Here is a 27,016-nt window from a genome sequence, read left to right as displayed (position 1 = left end):
CTCAGCCCAGTTTTGCATCCTATCAATGTCCTGCTGTAACTTCTGACAGCCCTCCACACTATCCACAACACCTCCAACTTTTGTGTCATCAGCAAACTTACTAACACATCCCTCCACTTCTTCATTCAGGTGATTTATAAATATCACAAAGAGTAAGGGTCCCAGAAGAGATCCCTGAGGCACCCCACTGGTCACCGACCTCCATGCAGAATATGACCCGTTTACAACCACTCTTTGCTTTCTGTGGGCAAGCCAGTTCTGGATCCACAAAGCAATGTCCCCTTGGGTCCCATGCCTCCTTACTTTCTCAATAAGCCTTGCATGGGGTACCTTATCAAATGCCTTGCTGAAATCCATACACACTACATCTATGGCTCTACCCTCATCAATGTGTTTAGTCACATCCTCAAAAAAATTCAATCAGGCTCGCAAGGCACGACCTGCCCTTGACAAAGCCATGCTGACTATTCCTAACCATATTATACCTCTCCAAATGTTCATAAATCCTGCCTCTCAGGATCTTCTCCATCAACTTATCAATCACTGAAATAAGACTCACTGGTCTATAATTTCCTGGGCTATCTCTACTCCCTTTCTTGAATAAAGAAACAACATTGGCAACTCTCCAATCCTCCGGAACCTCCCCCATCCCCATTGATGATTGAATGATCATCACCAGAGGCTCAACAATCTCCTCCCTTGCTTCCCACTGTAGCCTGGGGTCCATCTCCACCAGTCCCAGTGACTTATTCAACTTGATGCTTTCCAAAAGCACATCCTCTTTCTTAATATCTACATGCTCAAGCTTTTCAATCCACTGCAAGTCATCACTACAATCACCAGGATCCTTTTCCATAGTGAATACTGAAGTAAAGTATTCATTAAGTACCTCCGCTATGTCCTCTGGTTCCATACACACTTTCCCACTGTCACACTTGACAGATCCTATTCTTTCATGTCTTATCTTCTTGCTGTTCATATACTTGTAGAATGCCTTAGGGTTTTCCTTAATCCTGCCCACCAAGGCCTTCTCATGGCCCCTTCTGGCTCTCCTAATTTCATTCTTAAACTCCTTCCTGCTAGCCTTATAATCTTCTAGATCCCTGACATTACCTAGCTCTCTGAACCTTTTGTAAACTTTTCTTCTTGACTAGAAATAGGAAGATTATACAGATTAGTAAAGGAATTGGTGTTAGGAGGGCAGAAGATTTTTGGATCATTGTGCTCTCTTCCAGGGAAGACAGGACCTGTGCAGAAGGGGTGGGCTGACATACCGGTGGGAAGATTTGTTCATGCTGCACGATGAGTTGGCAGGTGGATGGGGACCAGAGTTAGTGGAGAGGTTGAGGTGGCGGATGTTGCTGAGACCTCAGAGAAAATGAGGAATCAAAGACAGTAAAATGTAGCAGCAGAAACAGGCCATTTGGCCCATTGAGTCTGCTCCACCATTTCATCATGGCTGATCTAATTTTCCTCTCAGCCCCAATTTCCTGCCTTCTCCCCGTATCCCTTCATGCCCTCACCAATTAAGAATCTGTCAACATCTGCCTTAAATATACATAAAGACTTGGCCTCCACAGCTGCCTATAGCAAGGAATTCCACAGATTCACCCCTCCCTGACTAAAGAAATTCCTGCTCATCTCCGTTCTACAAGGACACCCCTCAGATCTGATGCTGTGTCCTCTGGTCTTGACTCTCCCACCAGACTAAACATCCTCTCCTCATCTACTCAGTCAAGGCCCTTTCACCATTCGATAGGTTTCAATTAGGTCACCCTTCACTCTTCTGAATTCTACTGAAATAGACCCAAAGCCTTCAAACACTCTTCATATTTCAGACCATTCAACCCTGAAATCATTCTTGTGAACTTCCTTTGAACCCCCTCCAGTTTCAGCACATCCTTTCTAAGATAAGAGGCCCAAACTTGCCTACAGTACTCCTGGTAAGGCCTCACCGGTGATTCTAAAGTTTCAACATTACATCCTTGCTTTTATATTCTAGTCCTCCTGTCTTCCTCACCATGGACTCAGGCTGTAAATTAACCTTTAGGGAACCCTGCACAAGGACTCGCAATACACACAACGCAAAATGCTGGAGGAGCTCAGCAAGCCAGGCAGCACCTAAAGAGTACAGTCGACATTTTGGGCCAAAACCCTTCAGCAGGACTGAAGGGTTGCCAAAGGGTTTTGGTCCGAAACATCGATTGTACTCTTTTCCATAGATGCTGTCTGGCCTGCTGAGCTCCTCCAGCATTTTGTGTGTGTTGCCTGGATTTCCAACATCTGCAGATTTTCTCTTGTTTGCAAGGACTCCCAGGTCCCTTTGTTCCTCAGATTTTTGTATTTTTTCCCCATTTACAAAATAGTCAACTCTTTACCAAAGTGCATGACCATACACTTCCCAACATTGCATTCCATCTGCCACTTCTTTGCCTATTCTCCTAATCTCTTCAAGTCCTTCTTTGGCTCCTGTCAATCAGCCACTGCTTCATCCATGCTAGAATGTTCCCTATAATACCATGGGCTCTTAGCTTGATTAGCAGCCTCATGTGTGGCACCTTGTCAAAAACCTTCTGTAAATCCAAGTACACAACATCAACTGATTCTCCTTTGTCTATCCTGCTTGTTAGTTCCTTAAAGAATTCCAACAGATTCATCAGGCAAGATTTTCACTTGAGAAAATCATGCTGATTACAGCACATATTATCATGTGCCTACAAGTATCCTGAGACCTCATCCTTAATATACGACTCTAACATCTTCCCAACCAATATCCATTCTTGAAGAGTGGAGTGACATTTGCAATTTTTCAGTCCTCTGGAACAATTCCAGAATCTAGTGATTCTTGGAAGATCACAATGTGTCCACAATCTCCTCAGCTACCTCTTTCAGAACTCTGGAGTGTACACCATCTGGTCCAGGTGACTTATCTACCTGCAGACCTTCCAGTTTCCAAAGAACCTTCTCTCTAGTAATGGTAACTTCACACACTTCATGCCCCCAACACCTGGAACTTCCACCATACTGCTAATGTCTTCCACAGTGAAGACTGATACAGAATATTTATCGAGTTCATCTGCTATTTCATTATCACCCATTACTACCTCTCCAGCATCATTTTTCAGTGATCTGATAGCCACCCTCATCTCTCTTTTGCACTTTATGTATCTAAAGACACTTCTGGAATCTTCTTTAATATTATTGGTTAGCTTACAATTGTATTCCATATTTACCTTCCTAATTTTTTTTAGTTGCCTTCTGTTGGTATTTAAAAGCTTCCCAGTCCACTAACTTTCCACTGATTTTTGCTCCATTCTATGCCCTCTCTTTGGCTTTTATGTTGGCTTTGACTTCTCTTGTTAGATAGTTAGATACTTTATTGATTCCAAATGAAATTACAATGACAGAGTAGCATTATAATTCACAAATATTAGAAGAGAAGAAGAAAGAATAAAAAATAAATCAATAATATAGCCACAATCAGTCTAACAGGAGAGGATCATTACTTCCCCGGCTATAGGTTGACTCATCATAGACCCTAATGGCCGAGGGTTAGAATGACCTCCTGTAGCGCTCTGTCTTAGTCTAATACTAAAAGTACTCCTCTGTTCAGCCAAGGTGGCATGCACAGGGTAAGAATCATTGTCCAGAATTTCCAGGATTTTCCGTAGGGTCCTTTGTCCTATCGCAGTCTCCAGTGTGTCCGGTTTGACTCCTATAACAGAGCCAGCCCTTCTAATCAGTTTATTAGCCATGATTGTGTCATCTTTCCTTTAGAATGCTAAAGGAATTCTTTGGGGTGTATATATCCTGTGCCTTCTGAATTGCTTCCAGAAATTCCAGCCATTGCTGCTCTGCCATCATCCCTGCCAGTGTCCCCTTCCAATCAGTTCTGGCCAACTCCTCCCTCATGCCTCTGTAACTCCCTCTACTCCACTGTAATACTGATACATCTGATTTTAGCTTCTCCTTCTCAAATTTTAGGGTGAATTCATATTAAGATCACTTTCCCCTAAAGGTTCTTTTACCTGAAGCTCTCTAATCAATTCCAGTTCCTGGAACAACACCCAGTCGAGAATAACTGATCCCTGAGTGGGCTCAACCATGAGCTGCTCTAAAAGCCATCTTGAGGGCCCTCTAGCAATCCCCCTCCTGGAATCCAGCACCAATCTACCTGCACATTGAAATCCTCCATCACTATTGTAACATTGCCCTTGTGCCATGCATTTTCTATCTCCCTTTTAAAGGTGTTCATCCTTTCTACTGTTTCGGTGTCTGTGTAGAATTCCCATCAGGGTCTCTTTATCCTTGCAGTTCCTTAGCTCTATCCACAATGATTCAACACCTTCTAACCCTATGTCACCTCTTTCTAATGACTTCATTTCATTTTTATCAACAGAACTATGCCGCCCCCCTGCCTTCCTGCCTGTCCTTAATGTTCATATGCAATGTGTATCCTTGGACATTATGCTCCCAGCTATAATCTTCTTTCAGTCATGATTCAGTGATGCCAATACCTGCCAGTCTGTAACTGTGCTACAAGTTCATCTACTGTATTCCACATACCGTATTCCACATACCGTATTCCACATACCGTATTCCACATACTGCACACATGCATTTGTAACACCTTCAGTCCTGTCGATTTTCTCTGCCTCTTACATTGTAACTTGTCCCGTTGACTGCAATTTTTCAATATCAGCAGCCCCTCCTCACTACACATTGCCTCTGTTTGTAAACCAGCCACCTCATCTTCAGCACTGCCATACGCCTTTCCTACGATACTTCCTCACATTGAAATATATGCATCTTAGGACTCTAGTTGCACCGCACTCAACTTATTGATTCCTAACTTTGTCTGAAGTCTTAGCAACATCTGCCTTCACTATCTGTTCTGGCACTCTGGTTCCTGCCCCGCTGCAACTCTAGTTTAAACCCCACCGTGCAGCATTAACAATCCCTGGTCTCCAGCCAAGCCCGGATCGGGAAGTGGTGTCTGGCTTAGCTCTCTGGTGTTATGCCAACCATGGACTCTGGGTTTGGTACCCTGGCATCTCAGTCTCTGACTGACCCCGGACCAGGAAAATGCCCCAGATCGGTTACCCCGGTCTCTGGCTGACCCCGGATCAGGAAAATGCCCCAGATCGGTTACCCCGGTCTCTGGCTGACCCCAGATCAGGAAAATGCCCCAGATCGGTTACCCCGGTCTCTGGCTGACCCCGGATCAGGAAAATGCCCCAGATCGGTTACCCCGGTCTCTGGCTGACCCCGGATCAGGAAAATGCCCCAGATCGGTTACCCCGGTCTCTGGCTGACCCCGGATCAGGAAAATGCTCCAGATCGGTTACCCCGGTCTCTGACTGACCCCGGATCAGGAAAATGCCCCAGATCGGTTACCCCGGTGTCTGACTGACCCCGGATCAGGAAAATGCCCCAGATCAGTTACCCCGGTCTCTGGCTGACCCCGGATCAGGAAAATGCCCCAGATCGGTTACCCCGGTCTATGACTGACCCCGGATCAGGAAAATGCCCCAGATCGGTTACCCCGGTCTCTGGCTGACCCCGGATCAGGAAAATGCCCCAGATCAGTTACCCCGGTCTCTGGCTGACCCCGGATCAGGAAAATGCCCCAGATCAGTTACCCCGGTCTCTGGCTGACCCCAGATCAGGAAAATGCCCCAGATCGGTTACCCCTGTCTCTGACTGACTCCAGATCAGGAGAATGCATCTCAGTATGTGACCTACCCTGTGCAGGCAACTATGAAGAACATGGATTTGTTGAAGTGGGCATTCTGCTCAGTCAGCGTGCGGTTGAAGTCATTTGCCCAGATCGTGACATTCCTACGAATCTTTCTGGCAAACACATCCATCCTCGGGAAACGAGTTATGAACACCTAGAAGTTTGAAAAACCATAGAATTGGGAACAGGGACAGTCCAATCCCCACTTCTACCCACCCCTCAGCAGCAGTACTCTCATCTCTGACTACCCCAGGATTCTCAAGTTACGGAGATTTGACCTTCAGACCCGAACACCAGGATTCCCCTCTGGACAGGACGACTGTTTGGAGACCCTACTCCACTGAACAGCCGTCCTGAGATTCCAGTTGCATTTTAGCCCCTTCCTAATTCCCACACTGACTTGGCCGTCCTCAGCCTTCGCTGCTGTAGTGAGACCAAGAGGAGGTCTGAAGTCTATTGCCTCACATTCCAGTAGTGTGAACATCGAATGTCCAGTACATTTCATCAGGAGTTTCGGAAGATTTGCAGTATCACCAAAGACTGCAGCAAATTTCTCCAGGTGGACCATGGAGAACATTCTGACTGGTTTGATCACCGTCTGATTGGGAGGCACCAACACAGAGGGCTGGGAGACTCAGACACTGTCTCAAGCTTTTTCCATCCATCACCTATCAACGATTGTCTGGCTGCCCTTTATACCAGCCAGCTCTGCTCTCCACTCTCATCCCTGACCGGGGAGGGGTTGTGAACACCATCCATCTCCCTCCCCCACAGCGGCTACCCGACCCACCGAGCCTCCCTGGAGAAATGACTTTGTCTGCAGGTTCAGACTGAACCTCCGTTCCATACCCGACACCCCCTTGTTCGCTCAGTGGGTTAAAATTCTACACCTCTGCCTGAATTCTGAATTCAGCAGCCACTGAGGACAGAGGCAACACAGTGCCCGTCCGGTCCAGCTGGTACTTACTTCTGGGTGTGTTGGTGTTGGAGGGTTTTCCCAAAGCTGTTTGGGAAGCATCAGGTACATTGTCACCTCTCCATCTGCGGTGACTGAGGTTAGAAATTGTCCAGTGCTTTGGATCCCCACACCTGAGGGTGTTAAATATAATAGCTGTAATTATTCACTGGGAACACTAATCTACCCAACATGGAAGTTCTGTTATATCATCAGCTTAAGCTGTACAATCAAGTAAATGCTACAAACAGGTCTGAATCATGAAATGTCTACAGTGTACTCAGGGGATGGCAGAAGTAGGTTTGATACAGATAGTGAGGGGTCTGAGGAATGTGCTTCAAGGCTGCCGGTCGAGACAGATGCATTAGGGACATAACATGGATAGGCAGGCACAAAGATGAAAGAAAGAAAATTTCAGGACTTTGTAGGAGGGAAGGGTTCGATGATCTTTTAATTTTCTATTTCCAGCTGTTTTCTATTGTCTGACCCACCACATGATGCTACACCATATAAACCTTCCCCTCACATCTGTGCTACGTCAGACTGAGTTCATCCAGACAGCAGATCTGTACCCGTTCTGTTCAATCTGGAAGGTACTCTTAGATATCTGCCTCTGTATCTCAACTGATTGATCCCTCCACAGAGCCACGAGTGGGAGGGAATAAAGGACGATGGATGGCATCGCCTTCCACAGAGCCACGGGCAAGATGGATTAAAGGACGATGGGTGGCATCGCCTTCCACAGAGCCACGGGCAAGATGGATTAAAGGACGATGGGTGGCATCGCCCTCCACAGAGCCACGGGCAAGATGGATTAAAGGACGATGGGTGGCATCACCCTCCACAGAGCCACGGGCAAGATGGATTAAAGGACGATGGGTGGCATCGCCCTCCACAGAGCCACGGGCAAGATGGATTAAAGGACGATGGATGGCATCGCCTTCCACAGAGCCACGGGCAAGATGGATTAAAGGACAATGGGTGGCATCGCCCTCCACAGAGCCACGGGCAAGATGGATTAAAGGACGATGGGTGGCATCGCCCTCCACAGAGCCATGGGCAAGATGGATTAAAGGATGATGGGTGGCATCGCCTTCCACAAAGCCACGGGCAAGATGGATTAAAGGACGATGGGTGGCATCGCCTTCCACAAAGCCATGGGTGGGAGGGATGGTATCACCATCTGTCAGGATAGACTGGAGAACTCGTCTACTCAGGCATTACAGGTGGAACTAACAAAGGTACGACCACGATAATCGGGTTATATTACAGACAGCCCAACAGTCCGTGGGATTTAGAGGAACAAATTTGTAGAGAGATCGCAGACTGTTGCAAGGTTGTTAGAGTAGGTGATTTTAACTTTCCACATATAGTCTGGGAATCCCATACTGTAAAAGGACTAGATGGGATAGAGTTTGTCAAATGTGTTCAGGAAAGTTTTCTTAATGAGTACATAATGTCAGTGCGAGATACTAAATCTGCTATTAGGGAATGAGACAGGGTAGGTGACAGAAATTTGTGTAGAACACTTTGCATCTAGTGACCACAATGCCATTAGTTTCAAAGTAAATATGCAAAGAGATAGCTCTGGTCCACGGGTTGAGGTGCTAAATTGGAGAAAGGCCAATTCTGATGGTATCAGAAAGGACCTGGCAACTGTGGATTGGGACAGGCTGCTTCCCAGCAAAGGTGTTTTCGGTAAGTGAGAGGCCAACATTATTACAATTTTGAGAGTACAAGGTTTGTATGTGACAAGCTCCCACACGGGAAGTTGGTCAAGATGGTGCAGTCACTTCACGTACAAGATGAGGTAGGAAATTGGATTAAACACTGGCTTTGTGGGAGAAGCCAGCGAGTGATGGTAGATGATTCCTCTCTGAGTGGGGGCCTGTGCCGCAGGGATCAGTGCTGGGTCCGTTGCTGTTTGTCACCTACATCAATGATCTGGATGATAATGTGATTAACTGAATCGGCAGATTTCCATATAACATTAAGATTGGGAGTGTAGTCGGCAGCGAGGAAAACTATCATGGTTTGCAGGGGGATCTGGTCAAGCTGCGAAAATGGGCAGATGGAATTTAATGCAGACAAGCATGAGGTAGGGCCACCCAGGGAAGCTCTTACACAGTGAGTGGTCGGACACTGAGCTGTGCGGCCATGGCAGGTCCATAATTCACAGGAAGTGGTGCCACAGGTAGGCAGGGGTGTATAGAAAGCTTTCAGCACTTTGCCCTTCATAGATTGAAGTTCTGAGTACTGGAGATGAGATGTTACGTTGAAGTTGGTGAGGCCTAATTTGGAGTATTGTGTGCAGTTTTGGTCACCTACTTACAGGAAAGATGTAAGTAGGGTTGAAAGAGAACAGGATGCTGCTGGATCAGACGGATCAGAGTGACAAGGAAGGATCGAATAGGTTTGTTTATCTTCTGGTAGACTGGGCTGGCCTGCAATAGTGAAGTTACAGTTCATGTTCGAGCATCCAGCAGTTCTTCACTGTCCATTCAGACTATCAGGTCTGCTCTGCCACCTGCCAGCCGTTTCTGCTTCTCTCACGTCCCCTACCTGCAGAGTTTGCCCCTCTGGTGTAGCGGTACAGGAGCTTCCTGTATACTTTACGTCGGTAAACGGTGCTCCACGCGTTCAGACGCGTTCCAACCCAGACCGATTCTCTTACACTGCGAATCTGTTGACAAAGGATTTCATTATTATACACGTGGAACAGGTCTTCCGAGTTGCATCGCCCAGCGGTCTGCAGTTTAATCCTATCCTAATCACAGGTCAATATACAATGACCAATTAACTCACTAGCTAACCGGTACAACTTTGGACTGAAGGTGGAAACCTACATGCAGACGAACTTGCTTTCAGAGGATGGTGGAATCGAATTCCAACACCCTGAACTGTAGTCGTGTCGTGCTAACTGTGGCACCCATTTCTTCTGGGGAAGGTGGGACCTGTACCGATTGGATGGGTTGCACCTGAACTCGAGGGGGAGCAATAACCTTGCAGGTAGGTTTGCTAGCATGGTTCGGAAGGGTTTAAACTAATTTGCAAGGGGGATGGGACCCAGGGCAATAGAGCAGTGAAGGAAGTGCATGGAGTAAAGCCAGATCGAACATATAGAGAGGCTTTGAGGAAAGAGAAGCAGAATAAAGGGTGTAAAGGTAGTAAGGTAGCAGGGCTAAAGTGTGTGTACTTCAATGCAAGAAGCATCAGGAACAAAGGTGATGAACTGAGAGCTTGGATACATACATGGAATTATGATGTAGTGGCCATTACGGAGACTTGGCTGGCACCAGGGCAGGAATGGATTCTCAATATTCCTGGATTTCAGTGCTTTAAAAAGGATGGGGGGCGGAGAAGAGGGGTGGCATTACTGGTCAGGGATACTATTACAGCTACAGAAAGGGTGGGTAGTGTAGCAGGATCCTCTTTTGAGTCAGTATTGGTGGAAGTCAGGAACAGGAAGGGAGCAGTTATTCTACTGGGGGTATTCTATAGGCCCCCTGGTAGCAGCAGAGATACCGAGGAGCAGACTGGGAGGCCGATTTTGGAAAGGTGCAAAAATAACAGGGTTGTTATCATGGGTGACTTTAACTTCCCTAATACTGATTGGCACTTGATTAGTTCCAAGGGTTTAGATTGAGCAGAGTTTGTTTAAGTGTGTCCAGGACGGATTCCTGTCACAGTATGTTGACAGGCCGACTAGGGGGAATGCCATACTAGATCTAGTATTAGGTAACAAACCGGGTCAGGTCACAGATCTGTCAGTGGGTGAGCATCTGGGGGACAGTGACCACCGCTCCCTGGCCTTTAGCATTATCATGGAAAAGGATAGAATCAGAGAGGACAGGAAAATTTTTAATTGGGGAAAGGCAAATTATGAAGCTATAAGACTAGAACTTGCGGGTGTGAATCGGGATGATGATTTTGCAGGGAAATGTACTGTGGACATGTAGTCAATGTTTAGGGATCTCTTGCAGGACATTAGGGATAAATTTGTCCCGATGAGGAAGATAAAGAATGGTAGGGTGTAGGAATCGTGGGTGACAAGTGAGGTGGAAAATCTAGTCAGATGGAAGGCGGCAGCATACATGAGGTTTAGGAAGTAAGGATCAGATGGGTCTATTGAGGAATATAGGATAGCAAGAAAGGAGCTTAAGAAGGGGCTGAGAAGAGCAAGAAGGGGGCATGAGAAGGCCTTGGCGAGTAGGGTAAAGGAAAACCCCAAGGCATTCTTCAATTATGTGAAGAACAAAAGGATGACAGGAGTGAAGGTAGGACCAATTAGAGATAGAAGTGGGAAGATGTGCCTGGAGGCTGTGGAAGTGAGCGAGGTCCTCAATGAATACTTCTCTTCGGTATTCACCAATGAGAGGGAACTTGATGACAGTGAGGACAATATGAGTGAGGTTGATGCTCTGGAGCATGTTGATATTAAGGGAGAGGAGGTGTTGGAGTTGTTAAGTCCCCGGGGCCTGATGGAATATTCCTCAGGCTGCTCCACGAGGTGAGGGAAGAGATTGCTGAACCTCTGGCTGGGGTTCTTATGTCCTTGTTGTCCACGAGAATGGTACCGGAGGATTGGAGGGAGGTGAATGTTGTCCCCTTGTTCAAAAAAGTTAGTAGGGATAGTCCGGGTAATTATAGACCAGTGAGCCTTATGTCTGTGGTGGGAAAGCTGTTGGAAAAGATTCTTAGAGATAGAATCTATGGGCATTTAGAAAATCATGGTGTGATCAGGGACAGTCAGCATGGCTTTGTGAAGGGCAGATCATGTCTAACAAACCTGATAGAGTTCTTTGAGGAGGTGACCAGGTATACAGATGAGGGTAGTGCAGTGGATGTGATCTACATGGATTTTAGTAAGGCATTTGACAAGGTTCCACATGGTAGGTTTATTCAGAAAGTCAGAAGGCATGGGATCCAGGGAAGTTTGGCCAGGTGGATTCAGAATTGGCTTGCCTGCAGAAGGCAGAGGGTCGTGGTGGAGGGAGTACATTCAGATTGGAGGGTTGTGACTAGTGGTGTCCCACAGGGATCTGTTCTGGGACCTCTATTTTTTGTGACTTTTATTAACGACCTGGATGTGGGAGTAGAAGGGTGGGTTGGCAAGTTTGCAGACGACACAAAGGTTGGTGCTGTTGTAGATAGTGTAGAGAATTGTCGAAGATTGCAGAGAGACATTGATAGGATGCAGGAGTGGGTTGAGAAGTAGCAGATGGAGTTCAACACGGAGAAGTGTGAGGTGGTACACTTTGGAAGGGCAAACTCCAAGGCAGAGTACAAAGTAAATGGCAGGATACTTGGGAGTGTGGAGGAGCAGAGGGATCTGGGGGTACATGTCCACAGATCCCTGAAAGTTGCCTCACAGGTAGATAGGGTAGTTAAGAAAGCTTATGGAGTGTTAGCTTTGATAAGTTGAGGGATAGAGTTTAAAAGTCGAAAGGTAATGATGCAGCTCTATAAAACTCTGGTTAGGCCACACTTGGAGTACCGTGTCCAGTTCTGGTCGCCTCACTATAGGAAGGATGTGGAAGCATTGGAAAGGGTACAGAGGAGATTTACCAGGATGCTGCCTGGTTTAGAGAGTATGGATTATGATCAGAGATTAAGGGAGCTAGGGCTTTACTCTTTGAAGAGGAGGAGGATGAGAGGAGACATGATAGAGGTGTACAAGATATTAAGAGGAATAGACAGAGTGGACAGCCAGCGCCTCTTCCCCAGGGCACCACTGCTCAGTACAAGAGGACATGGCTTTAAGGTAAGGGGAGGGAAGTTCAAGGGGTATATTAGAGGAAGGTTTTTCACTCAGAGAGTGATTGGTACGTGGAATGCACTGCCTGAGTCAGTGGTGGAGGCAGATACACTAGTGAAGTTTAAGACACTACTAGACAGGTATATGGAGGAATTTAAGGTGGGGGGGGGGTTATATGGGAGGCAGGGTTTAAGGGTCGGCACAACATTGTGGGCTGAAGGGCCTGTACTGTGCTGCACTATTCGATGTTCTATGAGGGGGGGGGGGGCTGAGCTGTGACTCCTGGGGCAAGGACTGGAGGTGAAGGAGTAGGGTATTTCTTTTACTGTGGGTGGTGTGTGCACAGTCTCCCTCTCAGCAAGCGGTGGAAAGGCTCAGGGTATCACTTTGACTGACAGTGGTACCCAGGACCGACAGTGCCAAAGGACGGAAGGAGGGAGGCACCAACCTGATAATCCGCAGTGGTACACAAGACATCGGATCTCAGAGAGCAGCTAAAGGCAGAAACAGAGAGAGAAAAATTAACAGCTCAGTCCCAACACTGTAACCAGGCATCCCACACATTCCATAGAGCTGTTTGAATTGAACCATCACAGAACATACTCTGGGAGAGCGAGGTGAGGCTGGGGAAGGGAGGCAGAGGGGGGGAGGGAGGCAGAGTTCTGTCAGATAGGCAGTGCTGCCTGGGAGAAAGGCAGAGTTCCTGGTTGGCGGGGCTGGGGAAGGGAGGTAGGATTGGGAAGGAGACATGGCGGGGCTGGGGAAGGGAGGTAGGATTGGGAAGGAGACGTGGCGGGGCTGGGGAAGGGAGGTAGGATTGGGAAGCAGGCGTGGCGGGGCTGGGGAAGGGAGGTAGGATTGGGAAGCAGGCGTGACGGGGCTGGGGAAGGGAGGTAGGATTGGGAAGCAGGCGTGGCGGGGCTGGGGAAGGGAGGTAGAATTGGGAAGGAGGCGTGGCGGGGCTGGGGAAGGGAGGTAGGATTGGGAAGCAGGCGTGGCGGGGCTGGGGAAGGGAGGTAGGATTGGGAAGCAGGCGTGGCGGGGCTGGGGAAGGGAGGTAGGATTGGGAAGCAGGCGTGTTGGGGCTGGGGAAGGGAGGTAGGATTGGGAAGCAGGCGTAGCGGGGCTGGGGAAGGGAGGTAGGATTGAAAAGGAGATGTGGCGGGACTGGGGAAGGGAGGTAGGATTGGGAAGGAGACGTGGCGGGACTGGGGAAGGGAGGTAGGATTGGGAAGGAGACGTGGCGGGGCTGGGGAAGGGAGGTAGGATTGGGAAGCAGGCATGGCGGGGCTGGGGAAGGGAGGTAGGATTGGGAAGGAGACGTGGCGGGGCTGGGGAAGGGAGGTAGGATTGGGAAGGAGACGTGTCGGGGCTGGGGAAGGGAGGGAGGATTGGGAAGGAGACGTGGAGGGGCTGGGGAAGGGAGGTAGGATTGGGAAGCAGGCGTGGCGGGGCTGGGGAAGGGAGGTAGGATTGGGAAGGAGACGTGGCGGGGCTGGGGAAGCGAGTTAGGATTGGGAAGCAGGCGTGATGGGGCTGGGGAAGGGAGGTAGGATTGGGAAGCAGGCGTGGCGGGGCTGGGGAAGGGAGGGAGGATTGGGAAGCAGGCGTGGCGGGGCTGGGGAAGGGAGGGAGGATTGGGAAGCAGGCGTGGTGGGGCTGGGGAAGGGAGGGAGGATTGGGAAGCAGGCGTGGCGGGGCTGGGGAAGGGAGGTAGGATTGGGAAGCAGGTGTGGCGGGGCTGGGGAAGGGAGGGAGGATTGGGAAGGAGACGTGGCGGGACTGGGGAAGGGAGGTAGGATTGGGAAGGAGACGTGGCGGGGCTGGGGAAGGGAGGTAGGATTGGGAAGCAGGCGTGGCGGGGCTGGGGAAGGGAGGTAGGATTGGGAAGGAGACGTGGCGGGGCTGGGGAAGCGAGTTAGGATTGGGAAGCAGGCGTGACGGGGCTGGGGAAGGGAGGTAGGATTGGGAAGCAGGCGTGGCGGGGCTGGGGAAGGGAGGGAGGATTGGGAAGGAGACGTGGCGGGACTGGGGAAGGGAGGTAGGATTGGGAAGGAGACGTGGCGGGGCTGGGGAAGGGAGGTAGGATTGGGAAGCAGGCATGGCGGGGCTGGGGAAGGGAGGTAGGATTGGGAAGCAGGCGTGGCGGGGCTGGGGAAGGGAGGGAGGATTGGGAAGCAGGCGTGGTGGGGCTGGGGAAGGGAGGGAGGATTGGGAAGCAGGCGTGGCGGGGCTGGGGAAGGGAGGTAGGATTGGGAAGCAGGTGTGGCGGGGCTGGGGAAGGGAGGGAGGATTGGGAAGGAGACGTGGCGGGACTGGGGAAGGGAGGTAGGATTGGGAAGGAGACGTGGCGGGGCTGGGGAAGGGAGGTAGGATTGGGAAGCAGGCATGGCGGGGCTGGGGAAGGGAGGTAGGATTGGGAAGGAGACGTGTCGGGGCTGGGGAAGGGAGGGAGGATTGGGAAGGAGACGTGGAGGGGCTGGGGAAGGGAGGTAGGATTGGGAAGCAGGCGTGGCGGGGCTGGGGAAGGGAGGTAGGATTGGGAAGGAGACGTGGCGGGGCTGGGGAAGCGAGTTAGGATTGGGAAGCAGGCGTGGCGGGGCTGGGGAAGGGAGGTAGGATTGGGAAGCAGGTGTGGCGGGGCTGGGGAAGGGAGGGAGGATTGGGAAGCAGGCGTGGTGGGGCTGGGGAAGGGAGGGAGGATTGGGAAGCAGGTGTGGCGGGGCTGGGGAAGGGAGGGAGGATTGGGAAGCAGACGTGGTGGGGCTGGGGAAGGGAGGGAGGATTGGGAAGCAGGCGTGGCGGGGCTGGGGAAGGGAGGGAGGATTGGGAAGCAGGCGTGGCGGGGCTGGGGAAGGGAGGGAGGATTGGGAAGCAGGCGTGGCGGGGCTGGGGAAGGGAGGGAGGATTGGGAAGCAGGCGTGGCGGGGCTGGGGAAGGGAGGGAGGATTGGGAAGCAGGCGTGGCGGGGCTGGGGAAGGGAGGGAGGATTGGGAAGCAGGCATGGCGGGGCTGGGGAAGGGAGGGAGGATTGGGAAGCAGGCGTGGCGGGGCTGGGGAAGGGAGGTAGGATTGGGAAGGAGACGTGGCGGGACTGGGGAAGGGAGGGAGGATTGGGAAGCAGACGTGGCGGGGCTGGGGAAGGGCTGCGGGGTGGGAAGCAGGCGTGGCGGGGCTGGGGAAGGGAGGAGGGATTGGGAAGGAGACGTGGTGGGGCTGGGGAAGGGAGGGACGATTGGGAAGGAGACGTGGTGGGGCTGGGGAAGGGAGGTAGGATTGGGAAGGAGACGTGGCGGGGCTGGGGAAGGGAGGGAGGATTGGGAAGGAGACGTGGCGGGACTGGGGAAGGGAGGTAGGATTGGGAAGCAGGCATGGCGGGGCTGGGGAAGGGAGGGACGATTGGGAAGGAGACGTGGTGGGGCTGGGGAAGGGAGGGAGGTTTGGGAAGCAGACGTGGTGGGGCTGGGGAAGGGAGGGAGGATTGGGAAGCAGGCGTGGCGGGGCTGGGGAAGGGAGGGAGGATTGGGAAGCAGGCGTGGCGGGGCTGGGGAAGGGAGGGAGGATTGGGAAGCAGGCGTGGCGGGGCTGGGGAAGGGACGTAGGATTGGGAAGGAGACGTGGCGGGGCTGGGGAAGGGAGGTAGGATTGGGAAGCAGGCATGGCGGGGCTGGGGAAGGGAGGGACGATTGGGAAGGAGACGTGGTGGGGCTGGGGAAGGGAGGGAGGTTTGGGAAGCAGACGTGGTGGGGCTGGGGAAGGGAGGGAGGATTGGGAAGCAGGCGTGGCGGGGCTGGGGAAGGGAGGGAGGATTGGGAAGCAGGCGTGGCGGGGCTGGGGAAGGGAGGGAGGATTGGGAAGCAGGCGTGGCGGGGCTGGGGAAGGGAGGGAGGATTGGGAAGAAGGCGTGGCGGGGCTGGGGAAGGGAGGGAGGATTGGGAAGTAGGCGTGGCGGGGCTGGGGAAGGGAGGTAGGATTGGGAAGGAGACGTGGCGGGACTGGGGAAGGGAGGGAGGATTGGGAAGCAGACGTGGCGGGGCTGGGGAAGGGAGGTAGGATTGGGAAGCAGGCATGGCGGGGCTGGGGAAGGGAGGGACGATTGGGAAGGAGACGTGGTGGGGCTGGGGAAGGGATGTAGGATTGGGAAGGAGACGTGTCGGGGCTGGGGAAGGGAGGGAGGATTGGGAAGGAGACGTGGCGGGGCTGGGGAAGGGAGGGAGGATTGGGAAGCAGACGTGGTGGGACTGGGGAAGGGCTGCGGGGTGGGAAGCAGGCGTGGCGGGGCTGGGGAAGGGAGGGAGGATTGGGAAGGAGACGTGGCGGGGCTGGGGAAGGGAGGGAGGATTGGGAAGCAGACGTGGTGGGGCTGGGGAAGGGCTGCGGGGTGGGAAGCAGGCGTGGCTTGAGTCAGGAAGCAGGGGTGGGGAGCAAGACGGGATGGGGAAGGAGATGAAGCCAGATGAGGAGCAGAAAGAACACGGAAGAATCATCCCGCAGACCACACAGGCCTGACTCGTACATGTATCTTACCTTTGGCTCCGGCTGCCCTCGATGACCAGTGAAGAAAGCAACAGAAACAACACAGGCACCATGGTCACCCTGTGGGAGACGGCATCAGTCATTACTCAGTATCCGTCATGGGCACAGGGACAATCACACAGTGTGGCAGCAAAGCAGCCATTTGGCCCACCGAGCTCATGCTAGCCACCTATACCCATCGCAGTGACCAACTCCTAATCCGTAGGCTTTCTTGCTGCCGTTTCAGTGTGGAAAGACTTGAAGAGTCTCTTCACCCCCTCCCACCAAATTCCAGCACCCCCCAGATGAACCTCTTACCCCACCCCTTAAACGGATCCAGTCACCCAACAGAGAAAACACGAGGAAATCTGCAGATGCTGGAAATTCAAACAACAACACACACAAAATGCTGATGGAACACAGCAGGCCAGGCCCCATCTATAGGGAGAAGCGATGTTGACGTTTCGGGCCGAGACCCTTCGTCAGGACAAACCGAAAGGAAAGATAGTAAGAGATTTGAAAGTGGTGGGGAGAGGGGGAAATGCAAAATGATAGGAGAAGACCAGAGGGGGTGGGATGAAGCTAAGAGCTGGAAAGGTGATTGGTGAAAGTGATACAGAGCTGGAGAAGGGAAAGGATCATTGGACGGGAGGCCTCGGGAGAAAGAAAGGGTGGGGGAGCACTAGAGGGAGATGGAGAACAGGCAAACAACTAAATATGTCAGGGATGGGGTAAGAAATTGCACCATCTCGGATCGCAAGACCCTGCAGCGGATAGTGAGGTCAGCTGAGAAGATCATCGGGGTCTCTCTTCCCACCATCACGGACATTTACACTACACGCTGCATCCGCAAAGGAAACAGTATTACGAAGGACCCCATGCACCCCTCATACAATCTCTTCTCCCTTCTGCCATCTGGGAAAAGGCTCCAAAGCATTCAGGCTCTTACGACCAGACTATGTAACAGTTTCTTCCCCCCAAGCTATCAGACTCCTCGATACCCAGAGCCTGGACTGACACCTTGCCCTACTGTCCTGTTTATTATTTATTGTAATGCCTGCACTGTTTTTGTGCATTTTATGCAGTCCTGTGTAGGTCTGTAGTCTAGTGTAGCTTTCTCTGTGTTTTTTTTATTGCGTAGTTCAGTCTAGTTTTTTTGTACTGTGTCATGTGAACCATGATCCTGAAAAACGTTGTCTCATTTTTACTATGCACTGTACCAGCAGTTATGGTCAAAATGACAATAAAAGTTGACTTGACTTGACTTGAAGAAGGGGAGGAGGGGCATTAATGGAAGTTAGAGAAGTCAATGTTCATGCCATCAGGTTGGAGGCTACCCAGCCGGTATATAAGGTGTTGTTCCTCCAACCTGAGTTTGGATTCATCTTGACAGTAGAGGAGGCCATGGATAGACATATCAGAATGGGAATGGGACGTGGAATTAAACTGTGTGGCCACTGGGAGATCCTGCTTTCTCTGGCAGACCGAGCGTAGGTGTTCAGCGAAACGGTCTCCCAGTCTGCGTCGGGTCTCACCAATATATAAAAGGCCACACCGGGAGCACCGGACGCAGTATACCACACCAGCCGACTCACAGGTGAAGTGTCGCCTCACCTGGAAGGACTGTCTGGGGCCCTGAATGGTGGTGAGGGAGGAAGTGTAAGGGCAGGTGTAGCACTTGTTCCGCGTACAAGGATAAGTGCCAAGAGGGAGATCGGTGGGAAGGGATGGGGGGGACGAGTGGACAAGGGAGTCGCGTAGGGAGTGATCCCTACGGAAAGCAGAAAGAGGCGGGGAGGGAAAGATGTGCTTGGTAGTGGGATCCCGTTGGAGGTGGCGGAAGTTACGGAGAATTATACGTTGGACCTGGAGGCTGGTGGGGTGGTAGGTGAGGACAAGGGGAACCCTATCCCGAGTGGGGTGGCGGGCGGATGGGGTGAAGGCAGACGTGCGGGAAATGGGAGAGATGCATTTGAGAGCAGAGTTGATGGTGGAAGAAGGGAAGCCCCTTTGTTTAAAAAAGGAAGACATCTCCTTCGTCCTGGAATGAAAAGCCTCATCCTGAGAGCAGATGCGGCAGAGGCGGAGGAATTGTAAGAAGGGGATTGCATTTTTGCAAGAGACAGGGTGGGAAGAGGAATAGTCCAGGTAGCTGTGAGAGTCTGTGGGTTTATAGTAGATATCAGCAGATAAGCCGTCTCCAGAGATGGAGACAGAAAGATCAAGAAAGAGGAGGGAGGTGTCGGAAATGGACAAGGTAAATTTGAGGGCAGGGTGAAAGTTAATGAAGTCAACAAGCTCAGCATGCGTGCAGGAGGCAGTGCCAATGCAGTCGTTGATGTAGCGAAGGAAAAGAGGGGGATGGATACCCGTATGGACTTGGAACATGGACTGTTCCACAAAGCCAACAAAAAGACAGGCTCCTTTTGTTCCTCCACCTATGTACATTATGCAAAACAATCCTTTCACTGTATCTCCCTGTGAGTTACCATCCAATTTACCTGCACCATCAGGTGATCCAGTTTCATCACAATGGAGAAATTCCTTTCCTTCCGCATTCTCTGCTGCCCAGACCAACTCTCTCTCCTCAGTTCCAGTGAAGATTACTGGACATAAAATGTCACCCCTTCCTCTCCCCACGGATGCTGCCTGGCCTGCTGAGTATTTCCAGGATCTTTATTTATTTCAGATTCCCAACAATGTCATCTCAATGATCCTGAGCCTAGACACCTGAGATAGGGCGATCATCCTCCCTGTCGAGAGCAGTTCGATGAAATCTCCTCCCATCATTCCACAGCCCTTCAACCCATCGACGGTATCTGACTATGAACACGAGAGATTCTGCAGATCTGGAAAGCCAGAGGAACACAACGCAAGATGCTGGAGCAACTCAGCATGTCAGTCAGCATCTACAGAAATGATAAACCTTTTGGGCTGAGACACTTCATCAAGACTGGAAAGGAAAGGGAAGGAAAAAATCAAGGGAGGGAAGTTTAGGGGAGACATCGGGGGTAAGTTTTTTACACAGAGGGTTGTGAGTGCCTGGAATGACTTGCTAGGGATGGTGGTGGGGGCTAAAACATTAGGGGTATTTAAGAGCCTCTTGGACAAAATGGAGGGTTATGGGGTAGTGGGGGTTTAGTACTTTTTTTAAGGATTATATGGGTCGGCACAACATGGAGGGCTGAAGGGCCTGTACTGTGCTGTAGTGTTCTATGGTTCTATGAAAGAGGGAGATGCCAGAATAAAAAAGTTGAGGGTGGAGTGGGGGGGGGTAGGGAAGGGTACGGAGGACTAGCTAGAAGGTGACAGGTGAGTAGGAAAGGTAAAGGGCTGGAGAGGAAGGAATGTAATAGGGGAGGAGTGGACTATGGAAGAAAGGGAAGGAGGAGAGGACCCACGAGGAGGTGATAGGCAGGAGAGGAGAAGTAAGAGGCCATAGTGGAAAATTGAAGAGGAAAGGGGAGAGAAAATAGAATCAGCAAAAGAAGAAGTTGGTATCCGTGCCATGAGCTTGGAAGGTAGCCATACCGATATGTCGCTCCCCCACCCTGACAGTGGGCTCATCGTGGCAGGCGAGGAGGCCGTGGTCCGACATGTCGAAACGGGAATGGTGCACCGGGAAACTTTGCTTTCGGTAGGTGGAGCAGAGGTGCTTAATAAAGTTCTTTATTGTTTTGCTTTGCACTAATTGTTTATTTAAGAAATTTGTTCATTTTCCTCTCTTGCACCCTCCTGCTGCCACAAAATCACAAATTTCACCTGTCCGAGATAATAAACCTGATTCTCATTCTGACTGTCAACGGCTCCTCCAGAGGACAGACTCGTGTTCGTCCACAGGGAAACTTCCCCACACTCTCGGAAACCGAAGTTGTCCGTAATACCCCAGGTCCATCAGCACAAATGCCACTCACAACTGGAATGACCTTTCCCACTTCTGTAGTGGCAGGGAATAAAGACCCAGCTCTGTCTGTGTGGTGAGTCAGCGACAGCTCCCTCAGGGTAGTATTGACATGTCTATTGTCTATAGTCTATTGTAGTCTTCAGTCTCCAGTGTTCTGGTACAGCCTAGCTCTCTGGACAACAGCACCAGCCGGTCTCTCTTCATTTAATCATGACTCTGCCTTCGGTACCAATGCGGATACACTTGCGTTTATCCAGACGATATTCCAGCTTCCACCATGTTACCCACTCATTCAACAGCTCCACAGCTTCCCAAACCCCGCTCCACAGCTTCCCAAACCCCAAACCCCGCTCCACAGCTTCCCAAACCCCGCTCCACAGCTTCCCGAACACCAAACCCCGCTCCACAGCTTCCTGAACCCCAAACCCCGCTCCACAGCTTCCCAAACCCCAAACCCCGCTCCACGGCTTCCCAAACCCCACTCCACAGCTTCCCGAACACCAAACCCCGCTCCACAGCTTCCCGAACCCCAAACCCCGCTCCACAGCTTCCCGAAACCCAAACCCCGCTCCACAGCTTCCCAAACCCCAAACCCCGCTCCACAGCGTCCCGAACCCCAAACCCCGCACCACAGCTTCCTGAACCCCAAACCCCGCTCCACAGCTTCCCAAACCCCAAACCCCGCTCCACAGCTTCCTGAACCCCAAACCCCGCTCCACAGATTCCCAAACCCCAAACCCCGCTCCACAGCTTCCCAAACCCCACTCCACAGCTTCCCGAACACCAAACCCCGCTCCACAGCTTCCCGAACCCCAAACCCCGCTCCACAGCTTCCCGAAACCCAAACCCCGCTCCACAGCTTCCCAAACCCCAAACCCCGCTCCACAGCGTCCCGAACCCCAAACCCCGCACCACAGCTTCCCAAACCCCAAACCCCGCTCCACAGCTTCCCGAACCCCAAACCCTGCTCCATAGCGTCCCAAACCCCAAACCCGATCCACAGCTTCCCAAACCCCAAAACCGGCTCCACAGCTTCCCGAACCCAGCTCCACAGCTTCACCAACCCCAAACCCCGCTCAACAGCTTCCCTAACCCCAAACCCCGCTCCACAGCTTCCCAAACCCCAAACCCCGCTCAACAGCTTCCCTAACCCCAAACCCCGCTCCACAGCTTCCCAAACCCCGCTCCACAGCTTCCCCAACCCCAAACCCTGCTCCACAGCTTCCCGAACCCCAAACCCCGCTCCACAGCTTCCCAAACCCCAAACCCCGCTCCACAGCTTCCCTAACCCCAAACCCCGCTCCACAGCTTCCCGAACCCAGCTCCACAGCTTCCCCAACCCCAAACCCTGCTCCACAGCTTCCCAAACCCCAAACCCTGCTCCACAGCTTCCCAACCCCAAACTCCGCTCCACAGCTTCCCAAACCCCGCTCCACAGCTTCCCCAACCCCGCTCCACAGCTTCCCGAACCCCAACCCCGCTCCACAGCTTCCCGAACCCCAATCCCGCTCCACAGCTTCCCGAACCCTGCTCCACAGCTTCCCGAACCCCGCTCCACAGCTTCCCGAACCCCAATCCCGCTCCACAGCTTCCCGAACCCTGCTCCACAGCTTCTCCAACCCCGCTCCACAGCTTCCTGAACCCCAACCCCGCTCCACAGCTTCCCGAACCCCAACCCGCTCCACAGCTTCCCAAACCCTGCTCCACAGCTTCCCAAACCCCGCTCCACAGCTTCCCGAACCCCAAACCCGCTCCACAGCTTCCCCAACGCCGCTACACAGCTTCCCAAACCCCGCTCCACAGCTTCCCGAACCCCAAACCCGCTCCACAGCTTCCCCAACCCCGGTACACACCTTCCCGAATCCCACTCCACAGCTTCCCCAACCCCAAACCCCGCTCCACAGCTTCCGAAACCCCAAACCCCGCACCACAGCGTCCCGAACCCCAAACCCCGCTCCACAGCTTCCCAGACCCCAAACCCCGCTCCACAGCGTCCCGAACCCCAAACCCCGCTCCACAGCTTCCCGAACTCCAAACCCCGCTCCACAGCTTCCCCAACCCAAAACCACGCTCCACAGCTTCCCCAACCCCGCTCCACAGCTTCCCGAACCCCAAACCCCGCTCCACAGCTTCCCGAACTCCAAACCACGCTCCACAGCTTCCCAAACCCCGCTCCACAGCTTCCCAAACCCCAAACCCCGCACCACAGCTTCCCCAACCCCAAACCCCGCTCCACAGCTTCCCTAACCCCAAACCCCGCTCCACAGCTTCCCAAACCCCGCTCCACAGCTTCCCGAACCCCAAACGCTGCTCCACAGCTTCCCGAACCCCAAACCCCGCTCCACAGCTTCCCGAACCCCAAACCCCGCTCCACAGCTTCCCGAACCCCAAACCCCGCTCCACAGCTTCCCGAACTCCAAACCCCGCTCCACACCTTCCCGAATCCCGCTCCACAGCTTCCCCAACACAAAACCCCGCTCCACAGCTTCCCCAACCCCGCTGCACAGCTTCCCGAACCCCGCTCCACAGCTTCCCGAACCCCAACCCCGCTCCACAGCTTCCCGAACCCCAATCCCGCTCCACAGCTTCCCGAACCCTGCTCCACAGCTTCCCCAACCCCGCTCCACAGCTTCCCGAACCACAAACCCCGATCCACAGCTTCCCAAACCCTGCTCCGTGGCTTCCGGAACCCCAACCCCGATCCACAGCTTCCCAAACCCTGCTCCGTGGCTTCCCAAACCCCAAACCCTGCTCCACGGCTTCCCGAACCCCAAACCCCGCTCCACAGCTTTCCAAACCCCAAACCCCGCTCCACGGCTTCCCGAACCCCAAACCCCGCTCCACAGCTTCCCGAACCCCGCTCCATGCCTTCCCAAACCCCAAACCCTGCTCCACAGCTTTCCAAACCCCAAACCCCGCTCCACAGCTTTCCAAACCCCAAACCCCGCTCCACGGCTTCACGAACCCCAAACCCCGCTCCACAGCTTCCCGAACCCCGCTCCATGCCTTCCCAAACCCCAAACCCTGCTCCACAGCTTTCCAAACCCCAAACCCCGCTCCACAGCTTTCCAAACCCCAAACCCCGCTCCACAGCTTCCCAAACCCCAAACCCCGCTCCACAGCTTCCCCAACCCCAAGCCCCGCTCCACAGCTTTCCGAACCCCAACCCCGCTCCACAGCTTCCCCAACCCCAAACCCCGCTCCACAGCTTCCCCAACCCCGCTCCACACCTTCCCGAATCCCGCTCCACAGCTTCCCCAACCCCAAACACCGCTCCACAGCTTCCCCAACCCCAAACCCCGCTCCACAGCTTCCCCAACCCCAAACCCCGCTCCACAGCTTCCCGAACCCCAAACCCCGCTCCACAGCTTCCCCAACCCCGCTCCACAGCTTCCCGAACCCCAATCCCGCTGCACAGCTTCCCAAACCCCGCTCCACAGCTTCCCCAACCCCGCTCCACAGCTTCCCGAACCCCTACCCGGCTCCACAGCATCCCCAACCCCAATCCCGCTCCACAGCTTCCCGAACCCTGCTCCACAGCTTCCCGAACCCCAATCCCGCTCCACAGCTTCCCGAACCCTGCTCCACAGCTTCCCCAACCCCGCTCCACAGCTTCCCAAACCCCGCTCCACAGCTTCCCAAACCCCGCTCCACAGCTTCCCAATCCCCGCTCCACAGCTTCCCGAACCCCGCTCCACAGCTTCCCGAACCCAAAACCCCGCTCCACAGCTTCCCCAACCCCGCTCCACAGCTTCCCAAACCACGCTCCACAGCTTCCCCAACCCCAATCCCCGCTCCACAGCTTCCCGAACCCCGCTCCACAGCTTCCCGAACCCAAAACCCCGCTCCACAGCTTCCCCAACCCCGCTCCACAGCTTCCCAATCCCTGCTCCACAGCTTCCCCAACCCCAAACCCCACTCCACAGCTTCCCCAACCCTGCTCCACAGCTTCCCAAACCCCGCTCCACAGCTTCCCAAACCCCGCTCCACAGCTTCCCGAACCCCGCTCCACAGCTTCCCGAACCCAAAACCCCGCTCCACAGCTTCCCCAACCCCAACCCCGCTCCACAGCTTCCCCAACCCCGCTCCACAGCTTCCCAAACCCCGCTCCACAGCTTCCCGAACCCCAACCCCGCTCCACAGCTTCCCGAACACCAATCCCGCTCCACAGCTTCCCGAACACCAATCCCGCTCCACAGCTTCCCGAACACCAATCCCGCTCCACAGCTTCCCAAACCCCGCTCCACAGCTTCCCAAACCCCAAACCCGCTCCACAGCTTCCCCAACCCCAACCCCGCTCCACAGCTTCCCAAACCCCGCTCCACAGCTTTCCGAAACCCGCTCCACAGCTTCCCCAACCCCAAACCCCGCTCCACAGCTTCCCCAACCCCGCTCCACAGCTTCCCGAACCCCAATCCCGCTCCACAGCTTCCCGAACCCCGCTCCACAGCTTCCCCAACCCCGCTCCACAGCTTCCCGAACCCCAATCCCGCTCCACAGCTTCCTGAACCCTGCTCCACAGCTTCCCGAACCCCGCTCCACAGCTTCCCCAACCCCGCTCCACAGCTTCCCGAACCCCAATCCCGCTCCACAGCTTCCTGAATCCTGCTCCACAGCTTCCCGAACCCCGCTCCACAGCTTCCCCAACCCCGCTCCACAGCTTCCCGAACCCCAATCCCGCTCCACAGCTTCCCGAACCCCGCTCCACAGCTTCCCCAACCCCGCTCCACAGCTTCCCGAACCCCAATCCCGCTCCACAGCTTCCTGAATCCTGCTCCACAGCTTCCCGAACCCCGCTCCACAGCTTCCCGAACCCCAATCCCGCTCCACAGCTTCCTGAATCCTGCTCCACAGCTTCCCGAACCCCGCTCCACAGCTTCCCAAACCACACTCCACAGCTTCCCCAACCCCAAACCCCGCTCCACAGCTTCCCCAACCCCGCTCCACAGCTTCCCCAACCCCAAACCCCGCTCCACAGCTTCCCCAACCCCGCTCCACAGCTTCCCGAACCCCAATCCCGCTCCACAGCTTCCTGAACCCTGCTCCACAGCTTCCCGAACCCCGCTCCACAGCTTCCCCAACCCCGCTCCACAGCTTCCCGAACCCCAATCCCGCTCCACAGCTTCCTGAATCCTGCTCCACAGCTTCCCGAACCCCGCTCCACAGCTTCCCGAACCCCAATCCCACTCCACAGCTTCCCGAACCCCGCTCCACAGCTTCCCAAACTCTGCTCCACAGCTTCCCCAACCCCGCTACACACCTTCCCGAATCCCGCTCCACAGCTTCCCCGACCCCAAACCCCGCTCCACAGCTTCCCGAACCCCAAACCCCACTCCACTGCTTCCCGAACCCCAATCCCGCTCCACAGCTTTCCCAACCCCGCTACACACCTTCCCGAATCCCGCTCCACAGCTTCCCCGACCCCAAACCCCGCTCCACAGCTTCCCCAACCGCGCTGCACAGCTTCCCGAACCCCGCTCCACAGGTTCCCGAACCCCAACCCCGCTCCACAGCTTCCCGAACCCCAATCCCGCTCCACAGCTTCCCGAACACCAATCCCGCTCCACAGCTTCCCCAACCACGCTCCACAGCTTTCCAAACCCCAAACCCCGCTCCACGGCTTCCTGAACCCCAAACCCCGCTCCACAGCTTCCCGAACCCCGCTCCATCCCTTCCCAAACCCCACTCCATGGCTTCCCGAACCCCAAAACCCGCTCCACAGCTTCCCAAACCACAAACCCCGCTCCACAGCTTCCCGAACCCCAAACCCCGCTCCACAGCTTCCCGAACTCCAAACCCCGCTCCACAGCTTCCCGAACTCCAAACCCCGCTCCACACCTTTCCGAACCCCGCTCCACGGCTTCCCCAACCCAAAACCCCGCTCCACAGCTTCCCCAACCCCGCTCCACGGCTTCCCCAACCCCGCTCCACAGCTTCCCAAACCCCGCACCACAGCTTCCCGAACCCCAAACCCCACTCCACAGCTTCCCCAACCCCGCTCCACGGCTTCCCCAACCCCGCTCCACAGCTTCCCCAACCCCGCTCCACAGCTTCCCCAACCCCAAACCCGCTCCACAGCTTCCCCAACCCCGCTCCACAGCTTCCCCAACCCCGCTCCACAGCTTCCCCAACCCCGCTCCACAG

General features: G+C 53.8%; 1 protein-coding gene across 1 annotated transcript in view; it reads right to left on the bottom strand.

Annotated features, from left to right (window-relative positions):
* Positions 1–27,016, bottom strand: part of LOC140738197 (uncharacterized) — a 75,555-nt gene that overhangs the window by 32,191 nt on the left and 16,348 nt on the right. The window contains exons 2-6 of the mRNA XM_073065307.1: positions 16,981–17,049; positions 12,902–12,947; positions 9,258–9,378; positions 6,708–6,829; positions 5,746–5,894 (exon numbers count right to left, since the gene is read on the bottom strand). Of these exons, the coding sequence (XP_072921408.1) occupies positions 5,746–5,894; positions 6,708–6,829; positions 9,258–9,378; positions 12,902–12,947; positions 16,981–17,042 (500 nt within the window). The 5' untranslated portion in view covers positions 17,043–17,049. The remainder of the gene's footprint in view (positions 1–5,745; positions 5,895–6,707; positions 6,830–9,257; positions 9,379–12,901; positions 12,948–16,980; positions 17,050–27,016) is intronic.

The sequence above is a fragment of the Hemitrygon akajei genome, chromosome 2, assembly GCF_048418815.1.
Source record: "Hemitrygon akajei chromosome 2, sHemAka1.3, whole genome shotgun sequence".
In the NCBI taxonomy this organism is placed as follows: Eukaryota; Metazoa; Chordata; class Chondrichthyes; order Myliobatiformes; family Dasyatidae; genus Hemitrygon; species Hemitrygon akajei.
The sequence above is the reverse complement of the archived record's forward strand: the minus strand, read 5'-3'. Positions and strand labels throughout refer to the sequence as shown.